Source organism: Eurypyga helias, unplaced genomic scaffold, assembly GCF_000690775.1.
Source record: "Eurypyga helias isolate BGI_N326 unplaced genomic scaffold, ASM69077v1 scaffold14521, whole genome shotgun sequence".
NCBI lineage: Eukaryota > Metazoa > Chordata > Aves > Eurypygiformes > Eurypygidae > Eurypyga > Eurypyga helias.
In genome coordinates, this window is record NW_010229147.1 from 5227 (window position 1) to 18943 (window position 13717).

General features: G+C 43.6%; 1 protein-coding gene across 2 annotated transcripts in view; it reads left to right on the forward strand.

The window, feature by feature from the left end:
* Positions 1-578: 578 nt before the first annotated feature.
* LOC104516088 (RCC1 and BTB domain-containing protein 1) overlaps positions 579-13717 on the forward strand; it is a 20447-nt gene continuing 7308 nt past the window's right edge. The window contains exons 1-7 of one of the 2 annotated variants that reach the window (XM_010160298.1): positions 579-722; positions 1504-1654; positions 2096-2262; positions 6020-6178; positions 8475-8582; positions 9665-9807; positions 12667-12857. In XM_010160298.1, coding sequence (XP_010158600.1) covers positions 579-722; positions 1504-1654; positions 2096-2262; positions 6020-6178; positions 8475-8582; positions 9665-9807; positions 12667-12857 — 1063 coding nt within the window. Of the gene's footprint in view, positions 723-1503; positions 1655-2095; positions 2263-6019; positions 6179-8474; positions 8583-9664; positions 9808-12638; positions 12858-13717 lie in introns of both variants that reach the window. The other variant, XM_010160299.1, reaches the window with a different exon arrangement.

A 13717-nucleotide genomic window follows, 5' to 3' on the forward strand; every position in this document is an offset into this window, starting at 1 on the left:
GAAGCCAACCAACCAACACCCCAAATCCAAGGGTGAAAATTTTATAAATGAGAATTCCCACAGAAATTCCCTCAGAAATCCACTCTGTCACCAGTGGGTATTTGCTAGATTGCAAGCTTTTAATGTTTCCTTGTAGAACAGCAGATACTCAGTTGTACTGAATACAGTTTCCTTAAATATCCTGTTAAGAAAAACTCTGTTCTTCCAATGTACTATCAGTGACTTGCTATTTGTTCACTGGAACAGGTTGCCCAGAGAAGCTGTGGATGCCCCATCCCTGGGAGTGTTCAAGGCCAGGCTGGATGAGGCTTTGAGCAACCTGGTCTAGTGGAAGGTGTCCCTGCCCATGGCAGGGAGTTTGGAACTAGATGGTCTTTAAGGTCCCTTCCAACCCAAACCGTTCTATGATTCTATGACATTTCATATGGAGTTGAATGTTACGCTTTCAGAAACACAGCCCGTCTTTTCTCTCATTTAAAGGAAATTATCTTTGTGCCTGTTGATGAAAGTGCAAAATACACTTCTTAATAAGCTTCTGTTTTGTATTACAGCAATGTCATCTTACCTGTAGAAACGTCATGACACACAGCAGCAGCATGGTGGATGTAAGCAAGTGGCCAATATTTACCTTGCTGTCACCTCAAGAAATAACATCTATTCGGAAAGCATGCGTGTTTGGCACGTCAGCCAACGAAGCTATATACATTACGCACAATGACGAGGTAAGGCTGGAACACAGTAGAACATGTACTCTACAATTAGGTGTTTTCAGAACCCACTGGATGCTTGTAAATTAATAGCTTCTCAGAAGCATTGTGTGAAATTTGTGTATTTCAACACGTCGGATATAACTTGTAATTTTTGGTTTTTTTTAGTCTTGTTTGGGAGCAATATAGATGGAGTATTTAGTAAACTAACAAATGACAAAGGCCAGGATGGATTGCATGCACCTTTGAAGACAGTCAGAATTCAAAGGAAGTTGTGGTAGCTTGAAATTAAGTGCAAGCACTCCAGGTAGGAAGATACAAAATGAGGTTATGGCTTGCTAAGTAACAGTGCAGTGGAAAATTATCTGTGGATTTGAATGAATCAGGAACTCAGTGCGGCTTAGCATTGTGCTGCTGAAGGGAAACAAGCCAGATGTAGTAGGATTTCTTTTCCGTAAGTCCTGTCAAAGCTGCCTGTAGGATCAGCCTCCTACAGTACAGCCATTGCTGCTCTTCACAACCTGCTTCTGGAAGAAGGTGGTGTCTTCCACTTTCACAATTAAACACTTTTTGTTGTACAGTTCGTGCCTAGCTTCCAGGCCTGCACAGGTCTGAAGAATTCAGACTCATCAGTTAAGTTCCAGAGTGTCCCCACACTGACTCTTGAGCTGGTTAACCTTGTGAGGGAAGAGTCCATGGCAAAACTCTCTCCTGGCTTCATGAAGACGTGGATATTACCACATCTGTGCATTCCTGAGTATAAATCACTTGAAAGGAATATTCTTCTGTTTTTCAGGTGTTTGTTTTTGGACTGAATTGCAGTAATTGCTTGGGAACTGGAGATAATCAGAGCACAATAGTACCAAAGAAATTAGAGGCCTTATGTGGAAAGAAGATTTCCAGTCTCAGTTATGGAAGTGGACCCCATATTGTACTTTGCACGGAAGGTAGAAAATTAACGTTTAATATAGAAACAGAAGTCACAGGTTTTAAGTTCCACTTGCACTTAATGAGACTGGATTAACGTGTAATTGTATTAGCTCATTTAACTGGGTAATGTACAGTAAGGGGTTCTTAGTGGTCTTCAGTAGTTTTCCCTTACACCTTCATTATGTTGCAACTGGAGTTTTACTCTATCAGTTATGATGTACTCAGTCTTACCTGTGCACGTCCATGTATTTCCACAATAAATCTAGAGTTTATACTGTCATGTACGTATATTAAATCATTGTATAAAAGTACATATTTTTTTACTATAAAGACAATTCTTGTAATAGTTAATGTCCTTTAACTTTTATGTTGGCATTTTCTAATTTCTTAGAATTTTACCTATCCTAACTTCCTTGGAATTTTTGGTGAGTTTTATCACAAACTTAAATTTCTTGCAGATGGTGAAGTGTATGCTTGGGGACATAATGGTTACAGCCAGCTTGGGAATGGCACAACCAATCAGGGTATTACTCCTGTTCAAGTTTGCACAAATCTGCTAATAAAGAAAGTGGTGGAAGTAGCTTGCGGCTCTCATCATTCCATGGCGCTGTCCTTTGATGGGGATGTAAGTTGAAACCTGTTCAAATCTCTTAATCTCCTTTTTGAAGTGAATAGTGCAGGTGAGCTTGCAGTCTGAAATTCCCTCTACACTGCAGTTAGACCATGACCTTTTCTCCTGCTGCCTCCAAGTGGGGTATCTTTTTCTTCAGAGCAGACTTGAAAACAGTTCAAACCCCATCCAACTCCCAAACCCAACCCCAAAAAACAAGGGAATAGAAGGCTAGTAAAACCTTTCTGTCTTCCATTTGTTGTGTCATGGGGATGAGACCAGAATGTTGTGCCACTTCCAGGTGAAGGAATGGATTGTAATGCGCAAAATGTAACTATTTGCTTGCAGTTCTGTTATTTTAAGGGGTATATTGAGTTGTTTTATTCACTGGTTAGTGTTTATGTCCAGCCAGCAATAAAAGACCACGCAGCTGCTTCTTTTCTCTTCCCCTTGTTGGGATGGGGAGGAGAGAATATAAGGAAAGGCCTGAGGGTCAAGACAAGGTCAGGGAGGGATCACTCGCCAGTCATGGTCACAGGCAAATCAGAGTCGACTTGAGGAAGAAAAATTAGTTTAACTTGTTACCAGTCAAATCCAAGTAGGATGATGACAGACAACACCAGATCTTAAAAACACCTTCTTCTGAGGCTCAGCTTCGCTCCCCATTTCTCTACCTCCTGCCCCCAATCAGTGCAGGGGGACGGGAGTTGTGGTCAGTCCATCACACATGGTCTCTGCCACTCCTTCCCCATGAGGGGGAGGACTCCTCACACTCTGCCCCTGCTCCAGCGTGGGGTCCCTCCCACAGGAGACAGTCCTCCATGAACTGCTCCCACATGAGTCCTTCCCATGGGCTGCAGTTTTCCAGGAACTGCTCCAGTGTGGGTCCCTTCCCATGGAGTGCAGACCTTCAGGAGCAGCCTGCTCTAGCCTGGGCTTCCCACAGAGTCACGGGCTCTTTGGGCACATCCCCCTGCTCCGGTGTGGGACTCTCCTCGGGCTGCACGGGGGTCTCTGCTCCCCCATGACCCTCCATGACTGCAGGGCACAGCCTGCCCTCACCACGGGCTGCAGGGGAACCTCTGCTCCAGCTCACCTCCTCCCCGCTGACCTGGGTGTCTGCCTGGGTGTCTCTCTCACATCCCACTCCTCTCCACTGCAGTTTTTTTGCAACAGGATTTCCCCCCTCTTAAATGCGTTATCCCAGAGGCGCTGCCACTGTCACCGGCTGGTTTGGCCTTGGCCACACAAGTACTGTGTAAGAATGCTGCTCTGCACGCCTCTGACTGAATGCCTTTGTGTGCAGCTGAGGAAAGGCACGTGGTTTATATCCGGGTCCGCTTTATGCGGTTTGTTTACATGGCTTAAGGCTACGTGTCATGGGAAACATGCACAGTTACTCTTCAGGTAGGCGGATTTGCCCACTGTGTGTGTCCTGGATTTGAGTTGCTTGTTACTGCATGGAGGAAAGCCTGGGTTCAGCTCTGCTTTAACAAAAGAAGGGTTCTAATTTTAAAGTGTTCCCAACAGTGAAAATGGAAACTACGATTCTTTTCATCCTGGTAATCTGAGCGTGTGTGGGTGGAGTCATAGTGAGACCACTTAGGGCCTGTAGTGACAGAACAAGGGGTAACGGGTTTAAATTGAAAGTGGGGAGGTTTAGATTCGATATCAGGAAAAAATTCTTCCCGGAGAGGGTGGTGAGGCACTGGCACAGGTTGCCCAGAGAAGCTGTGGATGCCCCATCCCTGGGACTGTTCAAGGCCAGGCTGGATGAGGCTTTGAGCAACCTGGTCTAGTGGAAGGTGTCCCTGCCCATGGCAGGGGGATTGGAACTGGATGGTCTTTAAGGTCCCTTCCAATCCAAACCGTTCTGTTCTACTATTCTACTAAAACCAGAGACAATAATAGAAAGCAGCAAGTCAGTATTTTGAGGGTAGGAAAGAGATGCTGGGTTATTTTAAGTGGTCTGTGCTGTATCTGAAAGGAGACCCTACGCTTGGGAAAGATCTTCGTGCTGTCACATTTGACTTGGTTAAGCTATAAAAGGTGGCATGCGTGCAGGAAGGAGCGGGTGTTTGTGTATTCGTTAAGCTAGTGGTGCCAGCTGCTGTGTGGACCTGCCAGTGATGGCCGTGCTGTCTCTTGTAATAAATGTAGCGTGCTTGAAATCTGGATGGAAGCGGGGAGTTCTTCGTATTTACCATGGGGTTGGCCTTTGCAGCTTGCTCGCTGTTGGGGCTAGTAAACGTCCTATAAATCCATCCCTAGCGTGCCTTGCAGTAGGTTAGTCTGTTTGTGCTCTGAGCTTTCATCTGTATCAGAATTAATTATACTGAATGCAGTGAAATGTGTTAAGTAGCATTTTAATTACATAAAGATTTGGCTGCAAAAACCCCTTTGACCTCGATATATCCAGAGTTTCAGAGAGGCATTGAAGTTGGAAATACTCATGGAAATACTTGGCATCACTGCTTTGTACAGTTGGTTCAGTGCAATTTTAATGCAGTGCAAATTAGGAAAAAAAGTATTTTAATGATAGATTTAAAGGACTGCAGACATTCATGCTTCTCTCAGACAGGAACCTGATTACCTCTTTGGCATTTTGAGCTACCTTCTGAGATTCTCTACCTCAATTATTTTCTGTGTTACTGAAATCAGGATGTTTTCATAGAGTGTGTTCAAATCTTCCGTAGGAATTAAAGATCCAGCAAATAGAAGTAACAAAAAGCAAAGCAAATACTTTCTTTTTGTTCATCTTCTATATGGTACACGAGTTGTGTTGGTGGGAGGTTTTTTGTTCCTATCTTCGGTGGTGGAGGGTGTGTTTTATACAGGGTTTTTGGGTTTTTTTGGTGGTGGCCGGGTTTTTGTTTCTAATGACTGACTTAAAGATTGGGTGTCACAGTAAACAAGTGGCTTCTGGCACCAAAGGATGCGCAGACTGCTTGCACATGAGGGTATCTGTCAGTGTGCCTTTCCTGGCTGGCATGGCTGTGGCTGGGTTTTTCCAAGAGGACAAACTTTTTAACTGGGTGAAGCACCAGGGAATGAACCATCAGAAGTAGTTTAATGCCAAGCTGTGGGCAGATAATAAAAATTGAAGGAAAAGGAAAATATAAAGCTATAAATATTTTTACTTAAACTAGTTCCCTGTCTTCTGGACTTTCAGATGAAAGGAACCAAAACCTTTGTTTTTATTATTAGTTTGACACTGGAAAATGAACTGTCAGAGACGGTGCTTTTTTGTTAATGCCATTGTGTAAGAGAGATTTGCTCCTGTGGAACATGGGCTGACAAAACCATCTGCTTTTACACACAGCTCTTCAAAGATATAAAAGAGGTGTGATGAGTGTCCAGCAATAACCTGGTTTAGAGTTCTGTGAAGAAAACTAAATAGCTGTGAATTGGGGAGTTCAGCTTGTGTGGGAAACAGATGGCATTCTGTTTTGCATTCCTTTTTCTGACATCATGGAAGTGTCAAGACTCACTCTGCTTTTTGGTTTATAGTCTGACTGATATTAAATGTGGAAATATGTTCCTTTTGTTTTCTGTCGTGGTCAGATGCTTCAATTCTGTAGCAGGAAGCTGAAAAAAGTGCTACGTTCGTATTTGCTAGATCAGTGCTATTGTTATTTGTCCTTTTCAGTTGCTGAAAATTAATTTAAAGGAAAAAATCACCCAATCTGATGCTGCCTACGGTAAGATTATCTCTTATTGCTATCGTTATTGTTAAGGCTTGAACTGCATGTGTTTTTGTTTTTATGGCCAGCTGTACGCTTGGGGCTATAATAACTGTGGTCAAGTCGGATCTGGATCGACAGCAAACCAGCCAACTCCTCGGAGAGTTTCAAACTGTTTACAGGGTAAAATGGTAGTCGGCATTGCTTGCGGGCAGACCTCCTCCATGGCCGTAGTAAACAACGGTGAGGTAAGTGTCGCTGCGTTCTCACGTTCTCTCCGTTACCTGAGCGTAGGAGGTTAATGTCTGAACGTGGGGAAATGCTGACGTGGGGTGCCTAAGCTGGAGTTGGGTTGATAGAATCTGTGAGAGGAGTTTAAGGAGAAGGCTGCAATGAACTGGAGATGCTCTCTTCATGCTCAACGTTCCTTCTTACGGCAAAGACCGTATCGGAACGTAATTCTTACCGAGCCTGCAACTACAGGAATTTGAACAGTGATATTAAGCATGTCTGTTTTCCATATTCCAATAGATGGTTTAACATCTGGTTTATTGTTGCAAACGAGTGGTTTAGGCCACTTAGAAGATCACCGTCGCGGATATTAGAAAGGAAAGCGATTTTAATGTGAAGCTGTGAAAAGGCGACTAACGGAATTCGATGGCGAGCTCCACTCTAGTACTTACTTAGCACTGAAAAAGCAGACAGAGGTGAACTCAGTTTAGCACCGGGTGAGAGTGTTTTACACAGGGGTCAGGGAAAAGGTTTTACACATGGTCAGAATCAGGTTGGTGGCGTTTATATAATAAGTATGAGGGAAAGAAGGTAAGGGAGACCGTCCCTTTGGGTTGCAAGATTCAGCATGGACCCCCTTGCTTTCTGATCTCCTCGGAGAGGAGTCTGGGTGCAGCTGAATCCACTCCTTGTCCTGACTTGACTCACAGTTCATGTCTAAGGGGGTAGGTGTAGGGATGACAGTGTGGTGATTTTGTGCTTTGTATAATTTTTTTTGGCAATCTGAGGTAGAATAGCAGTAATTTAAGGTTATTAACACTAACTATAAATCGGAAGATTCGATTAGGTAAATTAATTATCAATGAATCAACATAGCAGCTTAATTAAAGGGTTAACAAAGCTGCCGAAGTCGAATTGCATGCACACACGCTGCTAGGTCATAGATTTGGATGTAGGGATGGATACATACATATGCAAAGCTACCTGTTAAAATTTCCCCGAGTTCAGTGAAAATATTCCCATCGGACATCTTTGCATCACTCAATGGGTGTAGAGTTGTACCTCAAAGAGCGAGGTTTCAGCCCAAGTGACATCAGTCGTCCTCCACGGCTTCACCAACTTGAGCGTTTGCAAGCTGTGAGCGGCGTTGCACTCAGAGGGAGGTGCTGGGTGCAGCCTCCTGGGCTCAGGAGAGCTCAGGGGGCCTCACTTGGGCCTGCTGTTTATGGGGTTGTGAGTTGATTGACTTTAGGCACCAGTAAGTTTCCATTTTGGGCCACAACTCAGGTTGGAGTGTCAGTAATTGCCGGTACCTACTTGCCTGAGTTTCAGTGTGTTTCAGGGCTGTCAGGGAATGATTAGTTATTCCATTCTTATTCACCACTGTGGCCAGATGGTTGAATTCCTGGTACACAAAATGGTCAGGCAACCGAATTCCTGGGACGGTTAATGCTGTTCCCCACCGTAGCCGCACAAGACTGGTATGGTCGAGGGACACTTAACCACCAGAACTTGCTGCACCCTGGCCAAGGCTTGACAGGGATTTCTTAGGCTGTAGAGCAACCCAGGAGCTGGGGGTGTGGGAAATACACTACCACACTTTATTTAGATTTTTTGAAAACGTACACAATTAAATAGTTAATATTTCTGCAAAAATACGCAGGCTGATCCTGGCTCTTAAACACGTTGCTTAATTGCCAGCAGTCAAAAACCAAACCAAGCTTTTGCACATTGCAACTGTTCCATTTCACACAAGTTTATGCTGTTACCTTGCTTCTAGGTATGAATTGTAACCTCAGTTTTACTACATGTCACCATACTCGGAGCATAGTGTTAATTTGTGACTGGAGGGACTGTAGAAGTCCCTGAGGTTGAGATGAGCTGTCATGGTACATACTCTTGTCCTGATGTGTCCACCATAACAAAACTAAAGGGAAAATTAGAGCTAAACTGGGGACTTCAGATTAAACTGATCCAATAGCTAGTCAGCTTATCAGAATAAGTAATTCCTTGTTTTCTTTAAAAACAAAAAGTAATAAGGAGAAAAGAAGGTGTAAAAGTCAACTAAAATATTGATGGATGCTATGGGAGAGATTTCAATGTATTTAAAAGGTAAATGCAGGATCGAAAAGTTGAATGCAGTCAGACATTGCAGTATATTTAGTATCTTTCAGCCAGTATCTAAATTGCATTGGAAATAGTGTACAGTTTTTTAATAAGATGTCCTTTTCTGACTTGTGCGTGACACGAAGTCTTAAATGTTCTATGCTCCTACAGAGAAGTGGCTTGATGTTGCTTTCCTTTTGCAATCAGGTTTATGGCTGGGGTTACAACGGTAACGGTCAGCTGGGTCTTGGAAACAACGGCAATCAGCTAACACCATGCAGGGTGGCAGCGTTACATGGTGTGTGCGTACTCCAGGTATGTCTGACGTGGAAAGGAAAATGCACCTAGCATTTTGGAATCTTATACCTGCTTCTAGATGTCACAGTTCAAATACTGATTTTTTTAAAAAAATTCCTATAAATTGTATTAGGCTTAAAGCCTAAAAAAATTATGGTATGGTTATAGAATCACAGAATGGTTTGGGTTGGAAGGGACCTTAAAGACCATCCAGTTCCAACCCCCCTGCCATGGGCAGGGACACCTTCCACTAGACCAGGTTGCTCAAAGCCTCATCCAGCCTGGCCTTGAACACTCCCAGGGATGAGGCATCCACAGCTTCTCTGGGCAACCTGTTCCGGTGCCTCACCACCCTCTCCATGAAGAACTTTTTCCTGATAGCTAATCTAAACCTGCCCGCTTTCAATTTAAACCCATTACCCCTTGTCCTGTAGGCCCCCTTCAAATTGCATCTTTGTTACAGAGCTGAATGAATGAAGTGCATGAGGCAAGAAATGAAGGCGACTTAGACATTCAAATTAGGTTCAACATCCATATTCTAATTAGCCCTTGAAAAGTGAGGAGAGAGGGAAAACGACTCATGGGGTTGGGTTTGATTGTTTGGTGGTTGGGTTTTATTTGTTCGTTTGTTTTTCTTTTCCCCAGCTAAAGAATAAAACTGAAAAGTGGGATTTCCCAGGTTTTTAGCAAGGTTTTGTGGAGTTACACGTGATAACTTGGGTTGAAGGGTTGTTGGCAGTTAAACTGCAGCTCTCAGTTTGTGTAGTATTTAAAATGTCAAATTCTGAAAGTATTTCAGAGTTGCAAGCCGTGATGAAGAAGCTGGCTGTTCTTCGTGTGAAGAGTCTGCAGCTGAAAGCAAGTAAGGGCTAGGGAGACTTTGCAAGGGCACAGTAAATTATTGAGGAGTAATGAATGAAGCTGAGACTTTTCAGTACCTACAGTTAACGTATTTTAGTGTACTGAGACATAACACATTGTAGGGCTAAGTGAAGAACGCCTGAGGTATTTGTCATCAGCTAGACTGAGGTGACGTGTGGGACGATTTTGTTTCTCGCCTCTGTTTTGTCAAGTAGTAACGCTTATACGTTTACTTACAGATTGCCTGTGGCTACGCGCACACGCTAGCACTAACAGACGAGGGTTTGCTCTATGCCTGGGGAGCTAACACTTACGGGCAGCTGGGAACTGGCAATAAAAGTAACCAGCTAAGCCCCGTGCAGATCATGATGGAAAAAGAAAGGTAATCTTGCTGAAGCTGTTTGTGGGTTGATAAGTCTGAGCACGTGTTACGCAGCCTCTGGAAGCACGCGTGTTTAGGGCCTGGTGGGTTGTTTTCCTGGGGCTAATGTTAAAAGTGTAGGAAAGGATGATACTGAATGTTTCCTATAGACTGAGTGCTTTTTGCTATCTGGAGTATTGGAAGCAAATGTACTTTGTACTTACCTGATACTGAAAAATAATAAGTATTAGCTATTCTAAATATGGTTCCTTTTATTAAAAATGTGGAGCTATGAAATCCATGAAAACAGAACTCAGTTTGCAAGGTGGCTAGAGCTAAGGGCAGATAATACCGCTGTCAGTGGTACCAGTCAGTAGTTGTGGTGTCTTAGCTTCCTAGGCTCATAAAAGAATAGCTCTAACCATTGTCCACCTTCTTTCAGCACCCTTGCCATCCTTGTGGCTGGGAGGGCTCTTCTGCTCTTCACCCACACACCGCCCCGGTCTCTGGACCCATGTGTATACCTGTAGATTAACGTACCTCAGTTTGGAAACCTCTTAGTCTATAAATCCCTTAACCTGTAAAGCTCTTAACGTGTAATCTCCTCTTAACTAGGAGACACTTGGGTTGGTTTTTCTCCTCCATTTCTGAACTCCTTCTGGGAAGTCAGTCCTATTTTTTCCCGTTTGTCATGCTCAATGTTAAATTAAAAGCTGCGCAGTACTGAGATTATTCAAGAGCTTAAAAAATGGAGGGAGGGGGAAGAAGAAAGGAATCGTCATGATAGAAACCACTGAGGCGTGGCTGGCTTGTCTGCGAAGGAACTGACACTAGTGAAGCAAAATGAAATATTCTTAAAAAAAAAAAAAAGCCCTGGAAGAGAAATGAGTCTGGTTGCAAACAGATCAGCTTTGTTTTCTTAATGATTTATTTCTTGAGTGAACTGAGAGGAACTGTTGCATTTAGAATTGTATGTGAACTCAAGCATGGGATTCTAATAACACTGGGGTTTGTTCAAAGACTGAAGGAGGGAGAAAAGATCATAGAGCATCTGCTTGGAATCTAAGGGAGCCAGAAGTCACTTGAACTTACTCATCTTGCTTGACTTGGCTCCCTTGGAAACAGTGCTGGAAGTGGGTGAGCTGTCATTCGCTATGAAGCGTACTGCTGCTGCTTTTCCTGGTCCCTTCTTTTATGTAACTCTTCTGCCACTTTATGTAACGCTGGTGACAGTTCCTTAGGAGGTGGCGTCGGTGCTGTCTTGGAGAATACTGCACGTGCAGCTTGGAAGGAACTTTTAGACTTTGTGTTAGGTTGGAGGAACAGTTATGAAGGTCGGCTTCCTGAACTTTTATGTCCAGTAAGAGCTTAACATGTTATCCTGTACCTGTACTGTACATGTGCTTATACTGTGCTGCTTAAGTACAGTAGAGTTCTCTAAAAAATTAGAGAAAAATCCTCCAATTACTCTAAAAATAAGAATCTCTTCTAAGGAAAGGAAGTTTGGGGAAGGAAGGCGTTTAAGCGGGTAGCTACGATGGACAATAAGCTGTCCTTAAAATAACTACTTTATGATGTCTCAAGCAAAAGTGCTGGAAGATCTCAGTGTTGCCTAGAAGTTCCTAAGCTGATGATGGTGTAAAACAACCCATTAGTCTCCTACCTGCCAGAATTATCGATATGTGCACTTACCGAAAGTGATTGCAGATTCTTTCTGTGTTTTATCTTGACCTACTTTTGCACTTAAAATGTGGCTTTTGTGCTGAAAAAGCTTTTTGTCTAAAAGGCCGACTCTTCATGGATATTGATCCGTGAAGGAATAAATATTTTGATGAATATATTCTTAGACTGCTTGGAAAGACGTATTTGTCCCAGTTGATCTGATTCTGGCACAAAAGCATGAAAACCTTTGATGCATTTTTAGGATGGAGGATAAAGAGGAAAGCGTAGCGTGCATTTCGAACCAACGCTGGAACCTGCTGATCACATGGACAGAGACACTGGCAAGGCCCTTGCGGTCCTTTTGGTGGAAGGGCGATTCTTCTCTGTTCTTGTCACGTTTCAGATGGCAAGAGTAGGGATTGCGTGAGCAATAGGAGAATGGAGTAGGTGAGGGTGCATCAGCAGCCTGAATATTTTAGGGAAGTATGTGAAGTGGGCCAAAATAATGTATACATTTTATTTTAAAACCCACCATAGCTCTTCAAGAATGTGGACTTAAGTGTGTGTATTCACCTCCTCAAACACACTGTCCATGTTTGATGCTGAACCTTGGTGTTGAAGATAGGGAACTAACAGCAAAATAAGAAGTCAGAAATACAGGTCAGATCTCTGTCTGCATATGAAACTACAGATTAAAGGCAGGGTAGAAGGGTTTCTTAATAAAGGATTTATTGAAAAGTACATAGGATCTGAATCTAAAAATGAATTTTTTCAACATCTGTTTGAAAGAAGTTCTAAAAAGTGCCCTGCCAAAATCTTAGCGTAGTATCACGTTTCTACCTCTTCCCTGACTGGAATTTTCAAAAGCTCCATAAACAGTTCTTCCTGAGAATGTCTGATGTGTATTGGTTTTCAAGGGGAAGAACAAAGCTTTGATTCGTTCCATTTCCTGTGGTTATGTAAGAAAAAGAGGGATGTGACGAAAGTGACATAATTAGAGCGATATCTGATTACAGTAAAATTTACAAGCAGTCTGGAAGTGACCCTGCAGTGTTAAAATACCGATCCATTCAGACAGTATCATATTTGTGCAGGACAAAGAAAGAAGCACTGGAGAGTGGATGCATAGTTCGGTTGGCTGTTATTTTGGTGAGGCGTTTTGGAAAGTCACTTGTTTCTGTGTCTTACAGTACCTTACAAGATTTCTTCTGTTTGCAGGGTTGTGGAGATCGCAGCCTGCCACTCCGCTCACACGTCAGCTGCCAAGACCCAGAGCGGCCAGGTGTACATGTGGGGCCAGTGCCGTGGGCAGTCGGTGATCCTCCCCCACCTCACTCACTTTGCCTGCACTGACGACGTCTTTGCTTGCTTCGCCACCCCTGCCGTCATGTGGCGTCTCCTGTCAGTAGGTGAGAGCAAGCTGCGGTATGGCAGCCGGTGCTGTGATCGCTGTGTCCATTTATAGTGATCACTACAGGATACCCCTCCCGTGGCAGGATGGTTCCTGCTTGAAGGAGAACCAGCACGTAAAACTAGCTCTTTTAGCTAGGAGTTTTTTTCCTTCTAAAGAAAACAGTCTGCTTCAGCAGCTAAGGACCCAGAGTAGGGTTGGCAGGGTGGTTTATTTGCCAGCATGCGTCTGGAGAGAACCCTGGTTTACCACGGCACTGTGAAGATTGTGTATTCCCTACATTTGTGATGTTTGAGCTCCGGACTGGGAAGGACCCCATGATCATTAAACATAACTTTTTTTCTCTTAAAACTATCCCTACTTGGAAAACGGCCCCTGACACTTGTTACTCTGGTATCTAACAACTGGGAACTGTGAGTGTTGTCTCTAGCTTTTCCTCCTTAGTATTTACCCTTCCGGTATGAACACGAAGGAGCAGATCTCTCGCCTCCGTTTCCTGTTAGGAAAGTCAAGTCACAGACTTGTAAGTAACAGTCCCTGCGTTACGAGGCCCTGACGGAATTGCTCTCGCTGTTGGAACTCTCTTCTAACACTGCCTTGGACTACGCTTTGGGATGCAGCCTCTGGGACCAACAAATAAGCCCGAGCCTTTCTTTTTGATGAGCTTTGGGTCACATGCTGCTAATGGTTATTTGACCTCAAAGGTGCTATGAAGGAGGGATCACATCCTGGGTAACCTCGCTCCAGACTCAGGCTTTATCTTTCCATGTGACTTGCCCTAACCCAGCTTCTCCATCTTAACTTCTCATTTAGCAAGTTTACCCCATTTACAGTGGTCCAGGTAACAGCATCTCGTCT